General features: G+C 30.7%; 2 protein-coding genes across 2 annotated transcripts; one reads left to right on the top strand and one right to left on the bottom strand.

Moving 5' to 3' along the window:
- Nucleotides 1–2,156: 2,156 nt before the first annotated feature.
- On the bottom strand, nt 2,157–10,959 carry LOC143085151 (transmembrane protein 243-like). The gene is made up of 4 exons (XM_076261350.1): nt 10,691–10,959; nt 7,740–7,790; nt 5,042–5,146; nt 2,157–2,467 (listed from the first exon to the last, which is right to left on the bottom strand). Exons 1-4 carry the CDS (start codon nt 10,751–10,753, stop codon nt 2,339–2,341), a joined length of 348 nt encoding a protein of 115 aa, XP_076117465.1. The 5' UTR covers nt 10,754–10,959; the 3' UTR covers nt 2,157–2,338.
- LOC143085148 (PI-PLC X domain-containing protein 3-like) lies at nt 10,949–22,117 on the top strand. The gene is made up of 3 exons (XM_076261336.1): nt 10,949–11,061; nt 15,056–15,171; nt 20,610–22,117. Exons 2-3 carry the CDS (start codon nt 15,084–15,086, stop codon nt 21,434–21,436), a joined length of 915 nt encoding a protein of 304 aa, XP_076117451.1. The 5' UTR covers nt 10,949–11,061; nt 15,056–15,083; the 3' UTR covers nt 21,437–22,117.
- Nucleotides 22,118–24,245: the final 2,128 nt, after the last annotated feature.

Genomic DNA, 24,245 nt, shown 5'->3' with positions numbered 1-24,245 from the left:
ACACTTACAATCATTGTGTACACAAAATATAGTTGACCCATTGATTAAAGTTTCTAAGAAACAAACTTAACAAGGAAAATTTAACATTGACCAAAGAACCATGAAAATGAGGTCAAGGTCAGATGTAACATGCCAGCCAGACAAGTACACCTTACAATTAATATATGAATTAAATATAGTTGACTTGCTAATCGTAACCAAGCAACAAACTTTACTATGAAAATTAAAAATAGACCAAAGTACCATGAAATGAGGTCAAGGTCAGATAATACCTGCCAGAGAGACCCTCACACCTTTCAATCATTCCTTACACCAAATATAGTTGACCTAATACTTTAAGTGTAAAAAAAACAACCAAAACAATGAACCATGAAAATGAGGTCAAGGTCAAATTAAACCAGCAAGACTGACATATACATCTGATCATAAAGTATTTCCATACACCAAATATTGCATATCTTATTAGAAACCAGATGCTCTGCAGGGCGCAGCTTTATATGACCTTTATATCGAACTCTGAACAGTTGGGGCAAGTATGAACACAACATTCAAGCTTGATACAGCTCTGAATTTAGATTGTGATTAAATAGTTAACACAGCATAGGTTTCTGACACAGAATGAATGTGGTCTAATGAACTTCAACATTTTTTTTTGCTTTTGAGCAATACACTATGCTGTTGAATATAAATCCCCTCATAAAAAAATATTTGAAAAAATTTTCTTTTTAATTTCTGAAATCTGAAATGAGAAAAATTGTACCCCCACAAATTCTTATTTCCCCCCCCCCCCCCCCCCCCCCCCCCCATTTTTATACTAAAGTTATTATCCAGAAACCATCTGTCTTGGGACGACGCTGACAACAACGACGAAGGCGATGACGTGATCGCAATATACGACTAAAATTGTTTTTGTAATTTTTGTGGTTGTATAAAAAAAAAATGAAACACAAAAACTTATCTTTGACCACTGAAACATGAAAATGAGGTAGAGGTCAAAAGAAAACTTGACGGGTATGAGGACCTTGCAAGGTATGCACATACTGAATATAGTTATCCTATTACTCATAATAAGAAAGAAGTTAACATTACAAAAATCTAACTTTTTTTCTCAGATAGTCATTGATCGCCATGAAAATGAGTTCCGGGACAATGGACATATGACAGACAGAAACTTCATAACATAAGCTAACTATAAACACAGTATGAAGCATCCAGGTCTTCCACCTTCTAAAATATAAAGCTTTTAAGAAGCAACCATATGCCGCCGCCAATAGATCACTATCCCTATGTCTAGCTTTCTGCGACTTATATCGTAGGTTCGAGAAAAACTCATGGATCCCCAAAATAGTCATCAAAATTAAATGAAGAACAGCATTGTGAGACCCTTGTAAGGAAGGAATTGACAAAGGATCTGTAGAAACAGACTGATCCTTAAGTTCAAAGATAATTGTTTTTTTTATCATTTTGAGAGGAAATTCTTTAAAAATTGTCTTTATTGGAATAATCCTACAATGTTATATACATGTCTCTCCCAAGTCAGGAGCCTGTAATTTTCCTTTGCTGCTATATATCATATTTGTTTATCATGTATTGTACATAAATCAGGATGTAGTTTAAATTTGTCATGTCAGTCAGCGCCTTTCATATGTTGCTATGCTGTAGTATAGGTAAGGGTATTGATCATTGTTAAAGGCTGTAAGGTGACCTATGATTGATAACTTCTACACCATTTGGTCTTATGTGTAGAGTTATAGCATTGGCAATCCTACCACAGCCATTTTTCCGATCATGTTTCAAATACCGTAAACCAACTTTAAATAAATTTTTCACAGATACTTTATTTCCTGTTTAACCCTTGCTAGTCAGATTCACAGCTATTTAATTTTGCGATTTGCTAATTTACTTGATGTAGTTCAATAAGGAAAGATTGAAGTTTGATATATTCACAACCATTTATATTCGCCTTATTTTTCTGCTAGCGAAAATAAATTACTTGTGAAAATTAGTTGATTTACAGTACTTAGCTCCAACATGCATGGGCAACAAAAATTGACGTTTGGGTGTCTGTTGACATTCTTATATGGATTTAAATTTCCTGGACCTTTTTATTCAACCAAACACTTTAAACCAATAAATTAAAAAACCAGCTAAATTATAAAAAAGCAATATATTTTATTTTAAAATAAATTAACAATTTATCCATTTCATGGATTGCATACCGGTATATAAAGCATACATTTGTAATGAAAATATACATAAATACATATAATACAACCATAAATTATTCACCAGCATGCATGTAAATATTAAATATTAGTTTTTGGCATTTTCTGAGACTCTATTTATTGTTTCCCAAGTCATGTATGTACAAATTTCCACATAAACAAAGAAAAACTATTGTAATTGCGTTATAAATTATCATTTTCCTGAATTTTGGCTCCAAGTCACCTTGTCTATACCAGTATATCTGTGAATGAATAAAGAAAACACATTTATTGCATATTTATTTATAAAATGTGTAATGGATTTTCATGTGAAATAATAAAACCATTCACAATTTCAATACTTAAAATATTCTGGTTATATTTCATAAATTTTGGTTATGTTTATAGCTTGTTGTTTGGTGTGAGTTGAGGCTCCCTGTGTTAAAGGCTGTAATTTGACCTATGATTGTTTACTTTTTAACCAGAATTTTTGAAAAAAAAATGGATTTTTATTTGGGGATGTGTGGAGGGTGGGCAGGTGGCTTTCAAACAGTGTTTGTTTTTTCATTACAATGAAAAAGCTTTGGCTAAATATTTTCAAATTGAGATATGTTGTTTCCTGTGACTTAATGAAGGTCTAGTTTAAATTTCAAGATTTTATCTGCTCAAGTTGTTGAGTTGTAGACTTTTCAGTAGAAAAACTTATTTTTTTATGAGTTTTGAGTTATTTCCCTTAGAAAAGAAATGGTGTAATTTACCATATGAGATTTGCTCATTGTTGAAGGCTGTATAGTGACCTGTAGTTGTTACTTTCTGTGTCGTTTTGTCTCTTGTGAAGAATTGTCTCAATGGCAATCATAAAACATCTTATTTTTCATAATTAATAATTTATAGTTTATATTGTTTATTTTTAACTTTCAATTGAACAGAAATGGTGTTACTAATAAGTATTTCATCAAAATTAAATTCTAAGGGTTCTTTGATATGTACACTTTAATAGATTTTGGATATTAAACCATGAAAGATGTCCAATTTTTAACAAGATGCTCCGCAGGGCGCAGCTTTACAGACTGCAGAGTTTGAACCCTGAATAGTTGGGCCAAGTATGGACACAACATTCAAGCTTGATACAGCTCTGAATTTGGATTGTGATTAAATATTTGACACAACATAGGTTTCTGACACAGAATGAATATGGTCTTAAGAACTTAAACTTAAAAATTTTAAATTGGACATTTACCTATTATGGTCCGATATCCAAAATCTAAATACATGGTTAGATTCATCATATCAAAGAACCCTAAGAATTCAATTTTTGATGAAATCAAGTAAAGTTCAATTTTGGACCCTTAAGACCTCAATGTGGACCAATTTGATAACCGGGCCCAAATATCAAAAATCTAAATAAATGGTTAGATTCAGCATATCAAAGAACCCCAAGGATTCCATTTTTGTTGAAATCAAACAAAGTTTAATTTTGGACCCCGATTTGGACCAACTTGAAAACTGGGCCCATAATCAAAAACCTAAGTACCCCTTCATGTTTAGATTCAGCATATCAAAAAACCCCAAGAATTCAATTTTTGTTGAAATCAAACAAAGTTTAATTTTGGACTCTGATTTGGACCAACATGACCAACTTGAAAACTGGGCCAAAATCAAAAATCTAAGTACATGATTAGATTCAGCATATCAAAGTACCCCAAGAATTCAATTTTTGTTAAAATCAAACTAAAGTTTAATTTTGGACCCTTTGGACCTTAATGTAGACCAATTTGAAAACGGGACAAAAAATTAAGAATCTACATAGATAGTTAGATTCGGCATATCAAAGAACCTTTTTTGATGAAATCAAACAAAGTTTAATTTTGGACCCTTTGGGCCCTAATTCCTAAACTGTTGGGACCAAAACTCTGTAAATCAATCCCAAGCTTCTTTTTATGGTCATAAACCTTGTGTTTAAATTTCATAGATTTCTATTTACTTATACTAAAGTTATTGTGCAAAACCCAAGAAAAATGCTTATTTGGGCCCTTTTTTGGCCCCTAATTCCTAAACTGTTAGAACCAAAACTCCCAAAATCAATCCCAACCTTCCTTTTATGGTCATAAACCTTGTGTTTAAATTTCATATATTTCTATATACTTAAACTAAAGTTATAGTGCGAAAAGCAATGTGTCTTTGGACGATGACGACAACGACAACGCTGACGCCATATCAATATACGACCGCAAATTTTTTTTGTGGTCGTATAAAAAATCAGATTTTTACCACATTCATTTTGTGTCACAAACATATGTTGTGTAAAATATTCAATCACAATCCAAGTTCAGAGCTGTTTTAAGCTTTAATGTTATGTCTATGCTTGCTAGACTTAGACTGTTCAGGGTTCAACCTCTGACATCCTATTGAAATATTATAATATTGTTACTTGGGTGGAGTGTTGTCTCATTGGCAATAGTTCATACCACATTTTTTTCTTTATATAAATCTGCCACATTATGTATGTGCATGTCACATGTCAAGAGCCTTTAATTCATCAGTTGTTGTTGTTTGATAACTGTTTTTCAGATAATTTTTTCAAATAAGATAACTTTCTTAAATACATATCATACATTAATAAAATAAATGCATTTAACCACAGTTGAATATTTTTTTTTTTAAATTTCCAAAAACAAAAATATCCTTTTTTAAAATATGGATTTAAGAATGTTATCATAGAAAAATTTATTTGAAGAAGATATATGATTGGTACTGGTAAGTACAATGTATTTGGGAAACTATGTATGAATTTATGAACCTATAATTTACAAAATGATTTTTAACTTTTTACCTACCAATATTAAATGTGATCCACAAATAAGCACAATAATACAGGCAAAAAATACATTAACTCCATTTATTTTTCCTGGAGGGAATATAAAAGCACTTATTAAGGTTACCTGAAATAGAATTACAATATAAGTACATTTTGATATATGATTATTCATTGTGAAACTAAGCAATGATCATTGAAACACTGAACATATTTGAAATAAGCTACAATATACATGATATATATAAGAAAATGATTTATGTAGACATTTCATCCTATATTCTACTTCCTTAATATTACTAAAATGATTTGAATTTGTATAAACTAAAATTTAGAATGCAGATAAAATATATATTAAAAAGGCAGTTATTTCCAGTTAATGCTAAGTCAAAACAGGACTGGAGTCCGCTGCCATGAAACTCTAGAATAACATATAAAAAAAGTGTACATTAGGACTTGTGTCAATCCTAATTTTGAGTTAAAATTCATGAGAAATTTGAGTTATCATAGGAAGTGATAATTATAGATTATCGATTATCATCTCAACGAGATTGATTTTCTCGTTTGAGCCGGTACGGCGAAAGCGAGAAAATCACTTGAATTGAGATGACCAATGATAATCTGTTTATTGCTATTTTACAACGTACCTATGACAATGTTGTCAATTTCATGTCAATTTCATTAGCAACGGCATGTGCCTCCTCAGTTTCTAGGGATAATTTTCCATCTCAAGCAAGTAGCATGATATGAAAATTATCACAAAAAAAGATCAAAGGAAAAATGCACAAAATAGCTATAATACATGTAAATTGATATATATATACCAAGGTGCATTGTATTTTTACAGAGCATATACAAATTTTTAAAACCATATAAAATTGTTGTTACCATTTTACAGATGGTTTGATTACTGTAAAGGCCCATAATAATATATGTGTGGTTCCAGTATCCCTACCGTCCCTACTTTTTCATCTTAAAAATAGCCTACCCTAAAGATTTTATTGTCATTTTTCATTAAGCACTGTTAAAGTCAAAATGTTGCTCTCATAGACTCAATGTAAAAAAAAACATAAAATAAAAAAAATCCCTACCTACCTAACCTAACTTTTTTTCAGATGTAACTGGAACCACACATACTTTTTTATTTGGCCAAACCAACTAATTTTCGCCAGCGATTTATTTTCGCGAATATAAATCATCGTGAATATGTAAAACTTAGATGTTTCCTTACTTAACTTCATGAAGTAAATTTGAGAATCGCAAAATGGGCTAGAAAGGTCTGAATACGAAATAAACATGATAAAGTATCTGCGAAATTAAGTTGTTTTACAGTATGAGTCTTTCTCTTGAATCTCTTCGAATTCACCTATTAAAAGTGACTGTTCATTCAAAATTTTACATCTTTTTACACTCTGGTGCAGGATCTGCTTTATCACAGTGTTCTCCCCAGGACCTTTTAGCATCCTGGTAATGTGATGCTATATTTCTGAATGTGATGCTATCTGAAATGATTTTCTTATAGATTGTGTTATGAATGTGATGCTATAATTTTTAGAAACAAGATTTCCTTTTTTACCAAGATGCTATATGAAATATCTGGGGAGAACACTGTATAATCAATACTGTTCTAGAACACCTGAGAACATCCATTTTTGTATGTGGTTTGTGTTGTTCTGTCTCTAGTTTTCTACAGTGTTTTTGGACTTGTTGTTGGTCTTTGTCATTTTTGCCATGGCACTGTCTGATTCTCTTAGAATTATGAATTTTGAATGTTCCCTCTAACCTGTCTAATACATGTATCTTCCACCATCTATGTGATCAGTCAGAGTGCAAAAGGTACTTGATTATTCAGTGAAAATTGTCAATTATATGCCTTCTTGGGTTTGTTTTTTTCATGTTGCCCACTCAGAATTGTCTATCACAACTTATGATTTCATTCACATACTAGAAGAGTAATTTAATGCTCATTGTAAAGATTGATCAGTGAGCTTTGTAAGACTCCCCTTAAAACCTATCGGTAAAATATTGTTGTCTTCCATGAAATTCTAAGATCATTTAATCTCATCTGACAAGATCTTAAGCTCATGAGATATTTATTAAAACAAGAGGAAACAATTTCCTATGGACATTAGTAATATAAGAAATGTAATCAAAATCTGGGCTTCTTGTATTTAACTTCTTTTCCTCTACCTATTAAACCTATGCTTGCTTAGATAAAGCAACGAACTCATGATCAAATTTTACAGGAACAGAATTCATATATTACGGAATCTTCAAAATTATCACTTTTACGACCATTTCTGGTTTTCAAATAAACATGCACAATATGTTGATCAATTGAATATGTTGAAAGATGGGGCACCTTTGGCAAAACTTAGGCTAAGTGCACACAATCTTGAAATTGAAAGAAGCAGGTACCTGCAGGTTGTGCAAATTATGTCATAATAATAATATAGAAGTTGAAAAACATTTTATCTTGCACTGTACAAAATATGAATCACAAAGAAATGTATTTATATCAAAATTGTCCCATTTTAAAAATTACGACAAACATTCCACAATTTTGCTGCTCAAAAATGTATATTGATTAAGTTAAAAACATCTATAGCAAAACTGGTATGTGGATTTCATTTTGTAACTTAATTAGCTTCAAATCTATTAATACAAATTCTCAAACCTAATTCCTTTGATTGAATCAGATCAAATTCAGTTATACTTACAACTACTGCAATTGAAGTGAAAACACCAACAATTAGATTCAGCATACGGTCCTGAAATGAAAAATAAAATTTGTCAGTATTGATAATTTATACTTAAATTCAGCTTTTAAGTGATTTGTTGATAAAATCATTTCACATGTTAAAGTTTTGTAAGGGTAATATTGTAATAAACTTCACAATAAACATGATAAATGGTATTTTTACTTGAAATTAAGTGCTCCATGTTAGACCTCTCACTTAAAAAAAATATATATATAGATGCCTATTCAACATTCAACATAGTTCTAAATATAATAATATAATATATTAACTTTAAATAAGTACTATTTAAATAAGTGATATTTCAGTCGTTATTTTCAAAATTATTTAAAATGACAGTTATCTCCCTTTAATACAAGTTTGCAATTTTACAAAAATGAGTAGAATGTTTAACATGTTTAATGAACATGTATATGTCAGAACTAGAGAGGGAGTGATTTTATATCATGATACTTTTTCTTCAATTCAAAACATATGTCATAGAGAATATAAAATAGATAATCAAACTGAGTAGAAATACTCTGATATAATTTTACACAGTTTAATAGTCATGTTAGTTATTGCTAGTTAACTAGTGTTGTTATCAAGACCTTCATGTAAATATCATTTAGTTTGAGTTCTGGTCATTTAATTTCCTGCTCAGAAATTACTTCTTTAAGAAATATTTTTTTAGCTGACACCTGGTATTTTCACCATCTTCAGACATGTCAGATATCTAGATTTTGACAGAAAGGCGTGAGTAATATGATCTATGGAACACAACAGCTGCTTATGTGGTGAGTTACAAAAATCAAAGAGCAGATTGCTCTGAGGGATATGATTGCCATTGTTTTCATTGACACATGTATACATGTCATGCATGTAGCTGGATGGTATCAGGTCTGTTTGCGCCCAATACACTTTTGCACCCTACACGTTCGCACCCAAGGTCCGTTCGCACTCTACACGTTCGCGCCCAATTTTAATTCAAATTCCAGTTGAATAATTGGAAAATCATGATTGTTGTTTTAAATCGCTTTGGTGTAAATACTGAATGTATTTATAGCTTGGTGTGAGTAAAACATTGAAGGTTTTTTAAAAATGAAAAACACACAGTTTGGTCAATATAATGGATACTATTATTTTCAAAACTTTTTCAACTGCACATGTTAAATGTAATTTACGTAATCTGAATAGTTACAAAATAGCGAATCCTGGTTAAAAGTGTATGAAAAATGTACTTAGGCCTATTGTGTTTTATTTTTGTACAATCAATTCCAAGTTTACTTTCCACAGCCATGACAGCAGTCACTGAGACTCAGAGTGAGAGAAGTATTTCACTTAGTATCTTATCACCTATTTTCCTACGTTAATTCTATGAGGAACCCCATTCCTAACTCTTTAAATATTTAATTTCCTTTGGGTCAGTGATCATGACTCCTTTCCGTACACATTCCTCGGTTTAAATTGCGATCGTTTTTAATATAATATGACATTTATCGACAGAACGAGTTAATTTTGCTCAACGTAATGTTTTGATTCAGAATTCACAGAAGTGACTTCCGGAAGGGAGACAACTTGAAACGATAATATGGAAGACATTTTTATCACAACTGGGGAATTCCCTCTGATGTGTTTCTAAATTTATAAAAACACTGAATATAAATACTGCTTGATTCTGATTTTCCGTGTTGTTAAAAACATGCATATAAGTCAAAGGAAATATCAAACATGAAGATTATGAAAAGAACATTATAGGAAAGTTGTTTACCAGTAAGTTCAATCCCTTTGTTTGTTTTTACCTTTCAAACCAAGACAATCATAAGAATCTGAGATGGTCCTTAATGTTTAGAATAAAACGGTTGACGTGAGGGCATTGTTCTGAGCCACTGGTATAAGTCTACAGATTGCTTGAAAGCAATCGTATCCCAAAAACAAAGGAAAAATGTAGCAGGCATCTGTTCAGCTGGAACAACTCATTTAGTTTGTGTGGATAGGAAGATGAACAACACATATACATGTAACATTTCTTAGGCCAAATAAAAATATATGTGTGGTTCCAGTAACCCTACCGTCCCTACTTTTTCGGCTTAAAAATAGCCTACCCTAAAGATTTTATTGTCATTTTTCATTAAGCACTGTTAAAGTCAGAATGATGCTCCCATAGACTCAATGTAAAAAAAAAAACATAAAATAAAAAAAAATCCCTACCTACCTACCCTAACTTTTTTTTCAGATGTAACTGGAACCACACATACTATTTTATTTGGCCTTACTATACTACCCAAGACAGCAACCAAAAAAAGAAGAAAGGTCTAGATCAATGGAAATAATGACAGACATTAAATCAATGTTGTCATCACCAAATATTGAAACCTACAATGCAACAGCTCAAATTGTAGATGACTATAATTTATAAAGCAAGAATAGATCCAGGTAATTTCAAGAACTGACAAGCCCTGAATCTAGATCCTGCACAAAACCATGAAAACAGTCTAAATTACCATGAGATATTACATTGAGCAATGTTGTACCATAAGAGGAAACAAATCTATAGAGAAAGGTTGTATCAAATAGACCAGGCTATTTGAAAATATGTGATGCTTGACCTTATTCCTCATTTTGCTCCTTGGCCTTATCATATACCATATCGCTATTCTCGCTTGACCATGTTGACCCAAGAATCTGTCCCACTTGAACTTTTGACATCATACAACAATCACTTTTCTATTGTGGTTAGATATTTTCTATTTATGACGTCAAAATTTTAACAGGAACTTGTGTGATGTCCAATAATGGCGGACAAATAGGGATAAGGTGTATTGCTTAGTCTTGGCCTTTAAGGCAAGTTAGGGTCAGGATCAGGGTTGATGCATATATCTCTAATGAAAACTGATATGCCTATTGCAATTATTATAGATTCATATTATTACCCTTGGTTGAGGCTCTCCAAACAAGGGTCTTTCAGCTGATTCATCATATTTAGTAGCGCTCATCGTTACAATACAAAGTCAAAGGACTATTAGTAACACATAATATCAATTTACACGAACTGTCATTCGTTAAAAAATCGTGTGTCTATATTTTTGTACATTAATGAAGCATAAATAAACAAATTTCCTTCATCAGGAGACTTTTCAGAGTTGTTTATAAAAAGTTAAAATGAAACTTCCTGCTTCATGTGACAACCGGAAGTATACATCTGGTTACAAATTCGGGACCAAAAACGGACAACTGTGACTAAATTCAGTAATGATGACAAGCAAGTTTTTCATCTTTTCAGATGAAATTGAAATGTTTTAAGGTATCTTATGGTTTGATTTACTTTCATAAATAAATTGATAATCAAATATACAATTAATATATGAAAATATAATAATTGAATGGCATTGTTATGTTATGAAAGAAAAGAGGGAAGACAACTCTAGATTTTAACTCACATTTGTTAGTTTAAACATATTTAAAAATATAGTGGATTGGGAAACAAGTTTTGCAACTTATATTAATCCCTTTCCACTTTGCGGTTGCGAGTGCTGCCTTGTAGCGGCATAAGCCTGCTCTTTTTCGAAATCTACAAGTGTGTCTTTAACGTGCAAGAGATATATATATGGCTCTCTCTTTAACTCAAAAGTCACATTGGTTAAGTCGACCTTAAACAAACTCGAAGTCGGCCTACAGGATACTCGGACAATCATGACAATAACAACTCTGCCTTCTGGTATTAACATGAAGAGATGAATTGAATAAACAAGATGAAACAAATTAGGGACAATAATTAATTATAATTTAGCAACAAGAGGTATAATTTAATGACAATTAAGAAAACAAATTTTAAAATATTATTAATAAAAAAATTCAAAAAAAAAGTATACACAAATACTTGGATAAAAAAAAGACAAATGAGGGGGGTCGGAGGGGTCCTGATCCTGAAATCCAAGGCTTAAAAACATGAAATCCTTAGGGCCCAAATTTAAAGTAATTTAAATCCTGACATCCCAAAATTTGAAAAAAGAATTCACGAATCATGAAAGGGTCAATCCCGAAATCCTGAACTTAAAAACACCTGATCCCAATGTCCTGAAAAGGGCCCTGTCCCCTCCCTCACAAATGAAAGAGGTGGTTCTTTTTAATTTTTAACTTCCATTTTTCTCTATATTTTATCATGTTTATGGACTCTTGCAGTTAAAATAATAAAGCATGCACTCAAGGGTTTATAAAGTGCCTTGCTTGCAAAATTTGTTTGGTTATTTGATCAGACATTGTAATTAAGATTGACAACTTCATCAAATGGGTAGCCAATGATTTGTATAGTGAAATATAGTAAACAGACTGTTACACCCCTACCATTCATAATTCATAATGAAATTGGGAATGTGTCAAAGAGACAACAACCTGACCATGATAGCAAACAACAGCCAAAGTCCACCAATGGGTCTTCAATGCAGCAAGAAACTCCCGCACCCAGGGGAGTCCTTCAGTTGGCCCCTAAACGAATATGTTATAAGTTCAGTGATTACATGGATTATGTCTGATCAAACAACCAATAAAGTTTGCAAGCAAGGCATTTAAATTCTTGACTTGCATGCTTCATAATTTTAACTTAAACATGTAAACTGTAATTAATCATACTTTATATAAACCTGTTGTTTTAAGGGGGCTCCAGGATATAAATCTTTTTTTTTTCTAATATAGGATTTCACTATATTTTTTTATAAATGAACTTTATCATATACTTAAAAGAAAAATGAAATAAAAAAATGGGGTCACTGTTCATTTAAGCTCACAATCTGCCTCCGGAAGAAGCATACATTTTTGTTAAAGTCACAAGAAACCTCAAATCAAAAAAAATATGCATACTTTTTTTTAAAACTCAATGGATAGTTTTCATTATAAAACTTATGTATATATACTTTTTTCTGAAGAAAATTCCTTTAAAATTTATTCATATTTAGAAGATTTTTACTTTATTTGAATTGCTTCCCGATATATTTTCTGTTTGCAAAGTGACCTCAGTGTGACCCATCTCGTAAAAATCTGGTGATCACAATACGCATGGATGTCCTTAAAATAAACTATTATCTGAATTTACATGTTAAACACGTGCTCAATTTCCATGCTTTTTTGTTGATTTTTTGTCGATTGTTGACAAACAGGTGACAATCGTTAAACTTTGGCTTCAAAACACGAACTTTAATTACCTGCCATATTTTCACAACAACACTGACTGATTGAAAAAAAAAATTAACTATCATACAAAGTTTACACGAAAAAAATGATAAATTCGTGCATAGAAGACTAAGTTTATGATGTTTGTATGCATTGGTTCAAGAATTGGAAGAACATTATTTTTCACCGGTCACTCGTTTTTTATGACTTTAAGCTTGTCTGCTGGTCAGGTTTTGGAATTTTTGTCAGATTTACGGAATCCTCTGGTTTTATCCATTTGAATGCCTTAAAAAAAAATTCCCCATGAACCCTCATTTTTCTTTTTATAATTCTTTAACAAGTATAATCATGATAATTATAAGTAATTTGTAAAAGTCTTATAAAATTTTTATTTTTTTAATAGTATTTGAGAACTTTAACTGGTCAATGATAAAGCTATGATAAATCAAGAGAGAACATTTTCCCGCCAAAATTACAATGGCTAATATCTCGAAAACAAGCACATTGACCACTATATATATTTTTTGCTTTTTTGATTCTCAATTTATTCCCTATCAATGCATACTAGTTTTATGAAAAGTTGTTTATTTTGAAACTGAGTAGCGAACATCCTTAATGTCCTTTTTTTCTGTTGAGCTAATAGGAGAAATAGAGGTAATATCGAAATAAAAAAATAACCTAATTACAGAAATAGCTTAAATTTTACAATTATTTAGTTTATTTACAGAAAAAATATAGGTCACCGATGAGTTAAAAAAGATATTTCAAATTTAATGCCAAAAAATGGCATTTTTGCACCGAAGGGAGATAATTTGGAGCTTTTTCAATGATATAAACATTTAAAAAGTCATCTGGGGACAAACCGAATCGTTTTTTTGGGTTGATTTTTGTACCATATCATAAAGTAATAACTAATAGTGTAATAAATAAAATTTGTAATGAAAAAAAAAAGGTTTAATTTTTTGCTGAAATTTTTGTACCCACGAGCCACCTTAACAGTAAATAAACTTACTTGTAATGCTTGTTGCTAATTTTTTCTTCTTGTTGCTCCTTGTCGCTAATTAGTAAGGTTATTTTAACTTATTTTTGTGAATAAATAAAAATCATGAAAATATATGGCTACTTCGAGTGAAATACTTTCTCATTGCTGAAGGGTGCTGTGATTGAACTTACTTTTTTTCAAATCAATAACAGTATATATCTGTTAATTTCAAAAGTAGACCATAAGCTGTATTTTTACTTTAATCCAGTGATAATAATATACATGTATATGTTTCATTGATTTCAGTCTTAAATAATAAAAATAAATCAAACTTTGATTTTAAGTCTTAACTGTCATGACTGTACATGCTGTATGCATGCTAATTATATGAATGAAAAAAAGGTTGAAATACCCTTTACAATGTAAAAATTTGAGGGCTGTAATTTGACATCAGCATAAATTGTTACATAAAATATTAATGTACATGTAACATGATAACTAACAGTTAACAAATGTGACCAATTTTGATTGTAATGGTATGATTGGGTATGATTTTAAAATTTGAATTTCACATTTATGCATTTCAGTATAACATGTATAAGGAATAAAATCAATAATTCATTTATCATGTATATATAGCCCCATTGCTTTCTATGTTAAATTCTGCAATTTGAAGCTTTAATGGCTATTTTGTCTTAAGTTTAATAAAGTTGCAGTCATTTCATGTCAAAACTATAACTTATCTTGACTTGTGATGAAAAATTCAACATACCTTTAAGTTTAGTGTTCATGGAAGTTATGAAATATGTACTTCTAATTTGAATATCAGAGCAAACGTGCCCTCCTATTCTAATTTCATATATTTTTAATAATTAATCAAAAGATATTTTCAATAAAGGTTCTTCAGTAATCTCAAGTCCTTAAGCTTTCATTTGATTACATGTATATACAAGAATTATCCAAATATTTTATTTATTGACCATGTTGACACAGTAACAGCTATGGTAAAAACGATGGTAGGAACTATTTTGTTTAAAATATGTACTATTCTTTCTTGTATGTAATATTTCTGACCAGGCCAAATTACTGTTTCTATACCTTATAAGTAGGAAGGAATATCAGCTTTAATATATATCTCTTTTTCTTTCAGAAATGATAATCTTTAACTGACCGTAAACATGGCAGAAAGTAAAGATTTTATTAACTGGATGTCAAAATTACCAGAGCATTTACATACAGTTCCACTCAATCAGTTGGCTATTCCAGGTATCTTTTACTATTGATATTCTTCTCACTTAACTCTTTGAGTTAAGCACCATTCCCTCTCAATAATGTAATCTTGCAGTTCATGTGAACACTTCGTCTAAACTGGCTGCATTTTCACCTTAAAATTTACTCTTGAGTACAGACAAACCTGTGCAGCTTGAAAAGTTTTAAGGCATAGCATGCCCTAGATAAATAAGTTAAAGGGGAGACAATCGGTTTAATATTAAATGTTACATTTTTGTATTGTTTATTTGTGTTTGTATTAAGTAACAATTAGTTTGTTTGGATTTTATACTAATAAATTATCTTATCTTCCCTTATCCAATTATCTTATCTCACTAGATTTTTTTTGTTTGACATTGAACTGAATTCAGTTAGTGGAATCGTGAGACATAAGTTGGAAAGTAAAAGTACAAGATTGTGAAGAAAATAGCTGATCAGGTTGCGTTACTGATTGATATTGATTTTAAAATTATAAGTAATAGGCTTTTTGAATATTGATATTGAAGTATTACTTTCAAAAGTATAATTATATACAACTGTGTGTTTGGTTCCAAAGGACAGTTGTTTTTTATCTTTATATTCAACACTTTTACCTTTAAGATTTTTTTTTAATATTCATACAAAACCAGTGGTCAGTTTTGAAACAAATGTATTTATTTATTTATAAAATCTAGCTTACACACACTTATAGCATCAAGAAGATTTTGTAGATGAATAGTTCTTTTTTATGAAGATAGTAGAAATCTTTTAGGAATCAACTACCTGAAACCTACATGTCATTTTAACCATTTCCCCGTCATGTAGCAAATATCCTTTTTCACTATCATCTGTGATATTTGTGTCTAATGATATCAATAAAAGAAGAAATGGAGTTAAGGATGTTCGCTACTCAGTTTAAAAATAATGAGCTTTTTAAAAGACTGTTATAAATTGAAAGTACATAGATAAAGAAACAAAAAAAGCAGAAAAAAATGGAGGGTCCGTGTGCTTGTTTTCGAGATAAAAGGCGTTGAAAATTTGGCGGGAAATAAATCTCTCTAGATTTTTCTTTCACTTAACATTAACACCTTTTTTGTTTAAAAAACTATGAAAAAATAACAAGGATTTCACAAGATTTTGAAATATGGCTTTTTAAATAATATGTAATAGAAATATGAAAAGAAAATTAGGTGTTAGTGGGCAATTTTTTTCAATGTTAATACATGGATAAAACCAGGGGATTCCGAAAATCTGGCAAAAAATCAAAATGTTGAGGAGCAAACATCCTTAACATCAATGCGACAGCAACCCAAATGACACAAATAACAACACATGTAGAAACAGAGCAAGCAATATATCGACACCCTTCAACAATAAACAGTCGATACAGTATGTCAAGCCCTGTATCATTTATGGCAAAATAAAATGAATAAATTGAACAAAAAGTATCAAAGACTAATGCCATTATTTACACCAAATTTTTTTACTAACATAAATTTATCAAATATCTGGTTAAAACTAGGTTAAATCAAATTGTCCATAGCAATCCAGACTTTTTGTTTATAGCAATAATTTAAGTCACAATATACATGATATACAAATGATATATGTCTTTATCTTTTATACCTCCTTTTACATTTCTAGGAATATAATTGGTTAAAAGCAAGCACATAGAGCCCATGTATATTTAATATTGGGTTGGAGGGCGTTTTTTTTATTTTACGCATGTAGTGGCAATGTTAAATCCCTTAAGAACAAACATTATGTTGAAGAAAAATCTGAAATGTTTTGCCCAGATCTCAGGTGAAGAAATTGACGATAAACAAGCAGAATGCAAAAACACATTAAAAGCTAACAAATTGTTAATATTTGTAGTTGTTTTAGTATAAACCAATTAAAGTAGGTTCTTAATATTGAAGACTTCATCACATGCCTCTAGTCTGAATTACATATGTTAAAGGGGCACTAGCTGTCAAATTTGTGGTCACCGATTTGACTCAAATTCTCATATTTTATTAATAACAATGTTAAACATTTATCAAAACTATCAAAGGTCTATAGTAAACAATTTACAGAGCATAAGGTCGATAATATGTAGTTTCGTTTCGTGTGTATTTTTGTTAAGACGCCATCTAATTAACTAATGAGTTGACCTCAGTTGACCATATAAGCTATGTAAAAATGAATATAGATATAAATAGATTAAGCCAACTCGTGCAATTCAATTTTTATAGGTCTGTTTATTTATATTTTTAGATTAAAAATATATGCTTCTCATCATTTTTAACTGTATAATAAAGATTTTATGTGGATCGAATTAGTCATTAAATGATTAACCTTTGTTTCACTTTCAATGTTGACATTCTAGTCCTTTAAATAACCAGCACACGTAAAATGCATGCGTTGTCCATCTCTAGTTAAGGGGTTAAATTGAAGTTCACATGAATAGGGATTTAATGAGGTTGAATTATTGACTTGCAAGTAAATAATTCATTATCAATATTATTTAGCTTAATTTGACAAAATTGAACCATTTTGGCTGCTAAAAGCGAATTATTATTTCACTTTTTCACTTTCCTTATTGATTGAACAAAAACAAATCATTCTTTAGATTTTTATATATCTCGTAGCTATAGTGCCCCTTTAAGATAGTCGGTAAGATGAATTTGATAAACAGTTTGTAGTTCCCTAATGTGATAAATACAAAATACAGTGTCAAAGTGAGTAACTGATATTATCATCCTCCATCAAGGTCCCCCCTTTTTTTGATAAATAATTTAATAAATGGAAAATGATATACTATTCAAACACATTTTTACTTTTGACAGCTGTGGTAAGTAGGATGCAAGCAACAACTGGCATTATTAACAGATATAATGCCCTGCCATATGACTTGATATAAAATGAATTTGTGATATACAGCATCTTTGCTTGGCTTTATGACTCCATGTGCCTTGTCATTTACACCATGAGACATGTTAGGTCTTTCTTAAGCATTCAACCTCTTTTTATCTATTGTCATGTAAACTTTTCATATTTTCATCCCCAAAAACAATTATATATCACCCTTTATTTGTAGTGTCTGTCACTTTTAAAATTTTATTATTTTATTATTTTAGTATCATGAGTATAGACTTTCAAAAAAGATGGTAATTTGTTTATAACTTATTGTGACATCCTCCCTGAAAAGCCATATCTCTTGCAGGTAAAAGACACCCTTGTAGATTTTGAATAAGAGCAGGCTAATGCCGCTTCAAGGCAGCACTTGCACCCGCAAAGTGAAAAGGGATTAATATAAGTTGCAAAACTTGTTTCCCAATCCACTTTAAATAAATATGTTTAAACTAACTGTTCATCAAAAAGGAGGAATAGTTATTTAGGGTATTCCAATTTCAAAACTATAAATGCATAACCTGCTTGACTTTTTAGGTGCTCATTTAATTATTAACTAAATTAAATGAAACTATTTCATTGTTTACAGCTGCTTTGATAACTACATGGACTCAATATACATGTATTAAGGAGTAATGCTTTTATTTTACTCTTGTTCATTTACATCAAAACTGTCAGCTAAACAACTTCTTTTATGAGTTCTAAGCAACAAACAGACAGTGATGGATTCTTGTTCTAACAGGATATATATATGCATGTTCAGGTTGTTTAATTGTGAAAGGACCTTGCCTGTCCTCTTGTTTTTAAATGAGAGCTTACTTTAATCCATCATACATTTACAATCAATTAATTGTACATTATACATTTGTAAGTGATTTTGAAATTTATTCTAATTTTACATTAAGTTTTTTTATACATTGCATAATAATTTATGTTTAATGAAAATATGTGATTCAATATACTTCATATACATGCTTTCTGTGCTACTAAAGACTTCATTACTATTTGAGAAATATATAAAAATCTCTACATTTCAGTATATATGCATCTACTAATGAACCTTGATTACCACTGATGTAAATGCATCAACCATGCATGACTTTCATATGTGATCATCCTTACCAGTTAAGGGAGCTACCATTTGAGTTTAAGGGTGGAGGGCTAGGATGAAATTTGAAAAAAATAGGCAGGACAGGTGTTTTGAGTAAAAAAAGGCTGGATGAGACACTTTGTAAAGTTAAAAGGCAGGAAGACAATTGTAAAAGAAGGTCGGAATAAAATTAATGTCCATTTTTAACGTCGTTTCACACTAAAAAAATGTCATCTAAATTTATCTGTAGAAGCTATTAACTGACCTAATGCCAAGCAAAGTATATAGCATGACTTTCTATACAGTACAGTTGTACAATTAATTGCATAATTAAAATTAGCAACAAAGCACTGCATGGATTTGATGAAAAAAAATTAAATTAGAATTGATTCTTATAATCTTAAGATGGGTGGTTTTTTTTGTTTTTTATTTTAGATATATATACAGTTTGCAAGAATTATATTGAAAACCTCTATTTTCCGTGACAAAAATGAATAAATTGTGATTTGAAAATAAAGTATACAAGTACATTTTACAGTGCCTACAAAAATGTCTGAAGAAGGATGAAACCTGAAAGAGAATTTCTATACAAATATTTTCATCCTCACACAAAGCTTTCTAAACATTGTGATATTCAGGGGAGATAATTTGTTTTTATTCATTTTTCAAACCTTTTATATGCATACATACTTTGCAATCCAAAAATGAAAGCTGATAGAAAATTATATAAAACTTGTTTTCTGACAGTTCCTCACATAGATTTAGAAAATAAATGATGGTTGTAACAGTTATCAGATTAGAAAAAAAAATGATGGTTGTAACAGTTATCTATCTTTAGATTGATTATACTTGATAAATTGTCTAGATGCACCCTATTGTTGTCTTTATGGTCACCGTATTTAAATTATCGCAGGAAAATAAGGTTTTTGAATATAACATCTATAAACATGATTTAAAAAGTAATTGAGTAAATGAATGGCAGCTTTATATGTTGTATACTAATACTATTACATTGATATATTTGATATATTTATATAGGTAGATTCCTGTTCTATCTGATGACGGAATTTGATTTTTCAGATCTGGTTGGAATTTGGATGACAGTCATTCTTCATGAGGGTCTGAATGGGGGTCAACCGAAAAGAGAATAATGTGCAAACAATAGAGTATAGAGAAAAGTGGACCTAAAATATAAAAAATAGATGATAATGGGCAAAACAATACCAAAAATAGAGAAAAATGGGCAAACAATATAAAGAAAACAGAATAATGGGCAAAAATATAAAGAATGGAGAATAATGGGCAAAAAATATAAAGAATAACAAAAAATGGCCTTAAACAATGAAGAATTTAGAGGAATAGGGGACCCCCATCCAGTCCCTCCTTCATGATGCCCAGTTTTGAATGAAATGTGAAATGTCAATACTTTTATTAAATATTGAATTTAATATCATTTCTTATTATGCTTTTTCAGGCAGCCATAATTCCTTTTCATATGAGTTGGACACCACCTCAGAGATAGGGCCAGACAAGGCTGATATTAGACCATTTATTTCTATGTTTGGAGATATGGGAAAATCTGTGATGAAAGAATGGTCGGTCACTCAGTACTTGACATTCCGACAACAATTAGAACATGGGGTCAGATACTTTGATTTAAGAGTAGCATCGAGAAAGGACAAAGAAGGCATATTCTTTTTGCATTCCTTATATGGCATGCCAGTAGCCACAGGGTTAGATGAAATAAAATCTTTTTTGGATGAACATCCGAAAGAAATTGTATTATTGGATTTTAATCACCTCTATGATATGACTTCAAATCACCATGAAAAACTATTAGATTTGATTTTTAAAACATTCGAAAGTAAAATGTGTCCACATTTAGACATGGATAGTGTTAATTTATCTACGATGTGGGAACAGGGTTTGCAAGTGATTGTGTTCTATCACAATGAGGTTATCAAAGGCAATATGATGTTTTGGCCAAACACTACGATAAAAGCTCCATGGGCCAATACTACAAATGTGCAAGATCTTATCACTTTCCTCGAGTCCAATTATAAGTCGAGTAAAACGACAGACATGTTTATCGTTACACAAGGAGTTCTCACGCCAGGGGCTGGTACTATCATGGCACATTTAAACAGCAGTTTACACAATGTTCTTGCTGAGAAAGTAGCTCCTAGAGTTGTTATGTGGTTAAAAGAAAAACAGACTGGAGTTCATGGAATCAATATTTGTATGATTGATTTTGTAGAAAAAGCAAACTTCATTCCAAATGTATTAAAACTAAATAAATAATGTTGTAATAAATGTTTTATTAAAAATTTATAATCACTCTAACTAACTTTTTAATGTTTTTTTAATACTGTAGATTCATCATTATTCCTGGATTTTGTTGATTAAGGTGGTACCTAACACTACAGGGAGATAACTCTGTAAAGTCAGCTAAACGTTTTAATTATGTTGTGTTGTAAAAGGAATATTAAGCTTCTCAATGATCAAAATTGGTGTTTGTCAAATTGCTATATAACCAGTGTAATTTTTCTGACATAACGGTTAGTTCAAAAATTTGTAAATTTTTATATTTTTATTAAAGTCTCAAAGTAAATACTTTGACAAAATTTTATGAAAATTAAACGAGCCAAATTAATTTTAGTGAAAGTGTTGGGTACCACCTTAAGGCACACCATGAATTTAAATGTTCTACAGAGTACAATTTTTTTTAGGCTTGTAAGAAAAGTTTTAATGAAAAAACAACAAATCAAATCGCCAACGAATTAATTGATTCACAGCAGTATACCACACCATTTTAAAGTGAGATAAAAGATATTGGTTAATATATCCATGTTTTGAAAAATTGTCGTGAGCTAGAGGTTCAATTATTATCATGATTATAGGTCATTTCTTCAATTCATAAATATTGTGAACAATTTATTATATGTAGTTGTGATAAATATTTAAAAATAAAAAAATTGAAAACAACACTTCATTAATTTCTTGCATCCAAAGCGCTATTCTAGATTTACCTTCATCAAGAACACTAAAATCTAAAGATTTGAAAGCCAATAACATGTACAAGATCTAAGCAGTTGTAGAGTGATATGAACAAAGTGGACCTAAAATATAGCCAAAAACATCTTATAAAATGAAGATACATGTAGAAAACAAACATTTACAAGCAGAATGTGGAGTGTGCATAATAAGACCTTGAGTTCTGTTTAAAAGCATTGGACCAAGGAACTTTATAAGGGTGGATCATTACTATATATTAAACTCAGATAAAATTTTCGAATACTTTGCCAAAATGTACATTAAACATGGTTAATTTTAAATTTAATAAATAGTAAAGGTCCCCATGCAATTTTGTCAAGCCTGTGACTTTAGTCGCAGAAAGCTCGACATAGGGATAGTGATCCAGCGGCACGGTGGTGGAATTAGCTAACTTCTTAAAAGCTTTATATTTTAGAAGATGGAAGACTTGGGTACTTCATACTTTGAATATGGATGCCTCATGTTACGAAGTTTCCGTCAGTCACATGTTCATTGTCCTCATTTTAATGGTTCAGTGACTACTTGAACAAAAAGTTAAGATCTTTTATAATATTAAATTCTCTTTTATAATAAGTAATAGGGTAATTATACATGGCATGTGAGTACCTTGCAATGTCCTCATGCCCGTCAGACAGTTTTCACTTGACCTCAACCTCATTTGAAGGTGTACTTGTCCAACTGACATGTGTCATCTAACCTTGACCTCATTTTCATGGTTCAGTGGTTATTGTTAAGTTTTTGTGTTCTGTATAAAAAAGGAAGATGTGGTATGATGAGCAAATGAGCAAAGCCCATACCGCATGGTTAGCTATTAAAGGCCCCTATATAACAATGTAAAACAATTCAAACAGGAAAACTAACGGCCTTATTTATATAAAAAAATGAACGAAAAACAAATATGTAACGCATAAACAAACGACAACCACTGAATTACAGGTGTTTTGGTCTGGTTTTCTTATACTGTATGCAATAGGTCTACTATATTTGGTGTATGGAATTATTGTAGAGTGTACATGTCTAGCTGGCAGGTGTAATCTGACCTTGACCTCATTTTCATGGTTCAGTGGGCAAGGTTAAGTTTTTGAGTTTTGATCTTTTATTCTAATACTATATGCAAAAGGTCAACTATATTTGGTGTATGGAAATATTTTATGATCTATGTCAGTCGTGCAGGTTTCATTTGACCTTGACCTCATTTGTATGGTTCATTGCTCAGTGTTAAGTTTTTGTGTTTTAGTCTGTTTTTCTTAAACTATCAGCAATAGGTCAACTATATTTGTTGTATGGAAGAATTTGTAGCTGTATATGCCTGCCTGGCATGGTTCATCTGACCTTAACCTCATTTTCATTGTTCATTTGTCAATGTTTAGTTCTCTTGGTTAATGGTAAGTTTTAATAATGCTTTATATTTAGGACTATCAACATAATATCAATGATTGGTAAAGAAGGCGAGACATTTTAGCGTGTGAACTCTTGTTAAGCTATACTGTGAAGTTAAGCAAAGTTGCCTCATTTTCTGATAGTTTATTTATATAGTGCTACATAGAAATGGAAAGCCGTTCACAATCGGGAAGCTGAAATCATCTCTTTTGTAATAAAGTTTTGTCAATTTCTTAATGTTACTCAGTTAATTGTATCTGTTGTATCTTTTATCGCATGTTCGTTTGTATATATACGTTCAATCAGAGACATATATACGTATATATGTCTCTGGTTCAATATAGTCACCAAACGTTGAGAGGACATCGTCTTTAATGAGACAACCCTTGAAGATTTCTTTTGGCAAGAGTTTTTCACAAGTATAGTAGTGAACAGAACAGTTCAACTTTCCTATATACACCAAATTATACATTTTGTGTATGTATGAAATAACGTAAATGCAAATAATGAAATTTCAGAAGGTTTGATCCAAATACCTTTTTTACTATCCAATTACTTGCAAGTACGAAAAAGACAGAGCAGAAGTATATTTTGTCTATATCATATGTCTTGATTTTGTACAACTTTTGGGTTGATCATGCATTCTTTCAAAAATAAAATTTCAGACCAGATAAGA

Source organism: Mytilus galloprovincialis, chromosome 1 (genome assembly GCF_965363235.1).
Source record: "Mytilus galloprovincialis chromosome 1, xbMytGall1.hap1.1, whole genome shotgun sequence".
NCBI lineage: Eukaryota > Metazoa > Mollusca > Bivalvia > Mytilida > Mytilidae > Mytilus > Mytilus galloprovincialis.
Note: the sequence above shows the minus strand (reverse complement) of the source record. Positions and strands in the feature narration are given on the sequence as shown.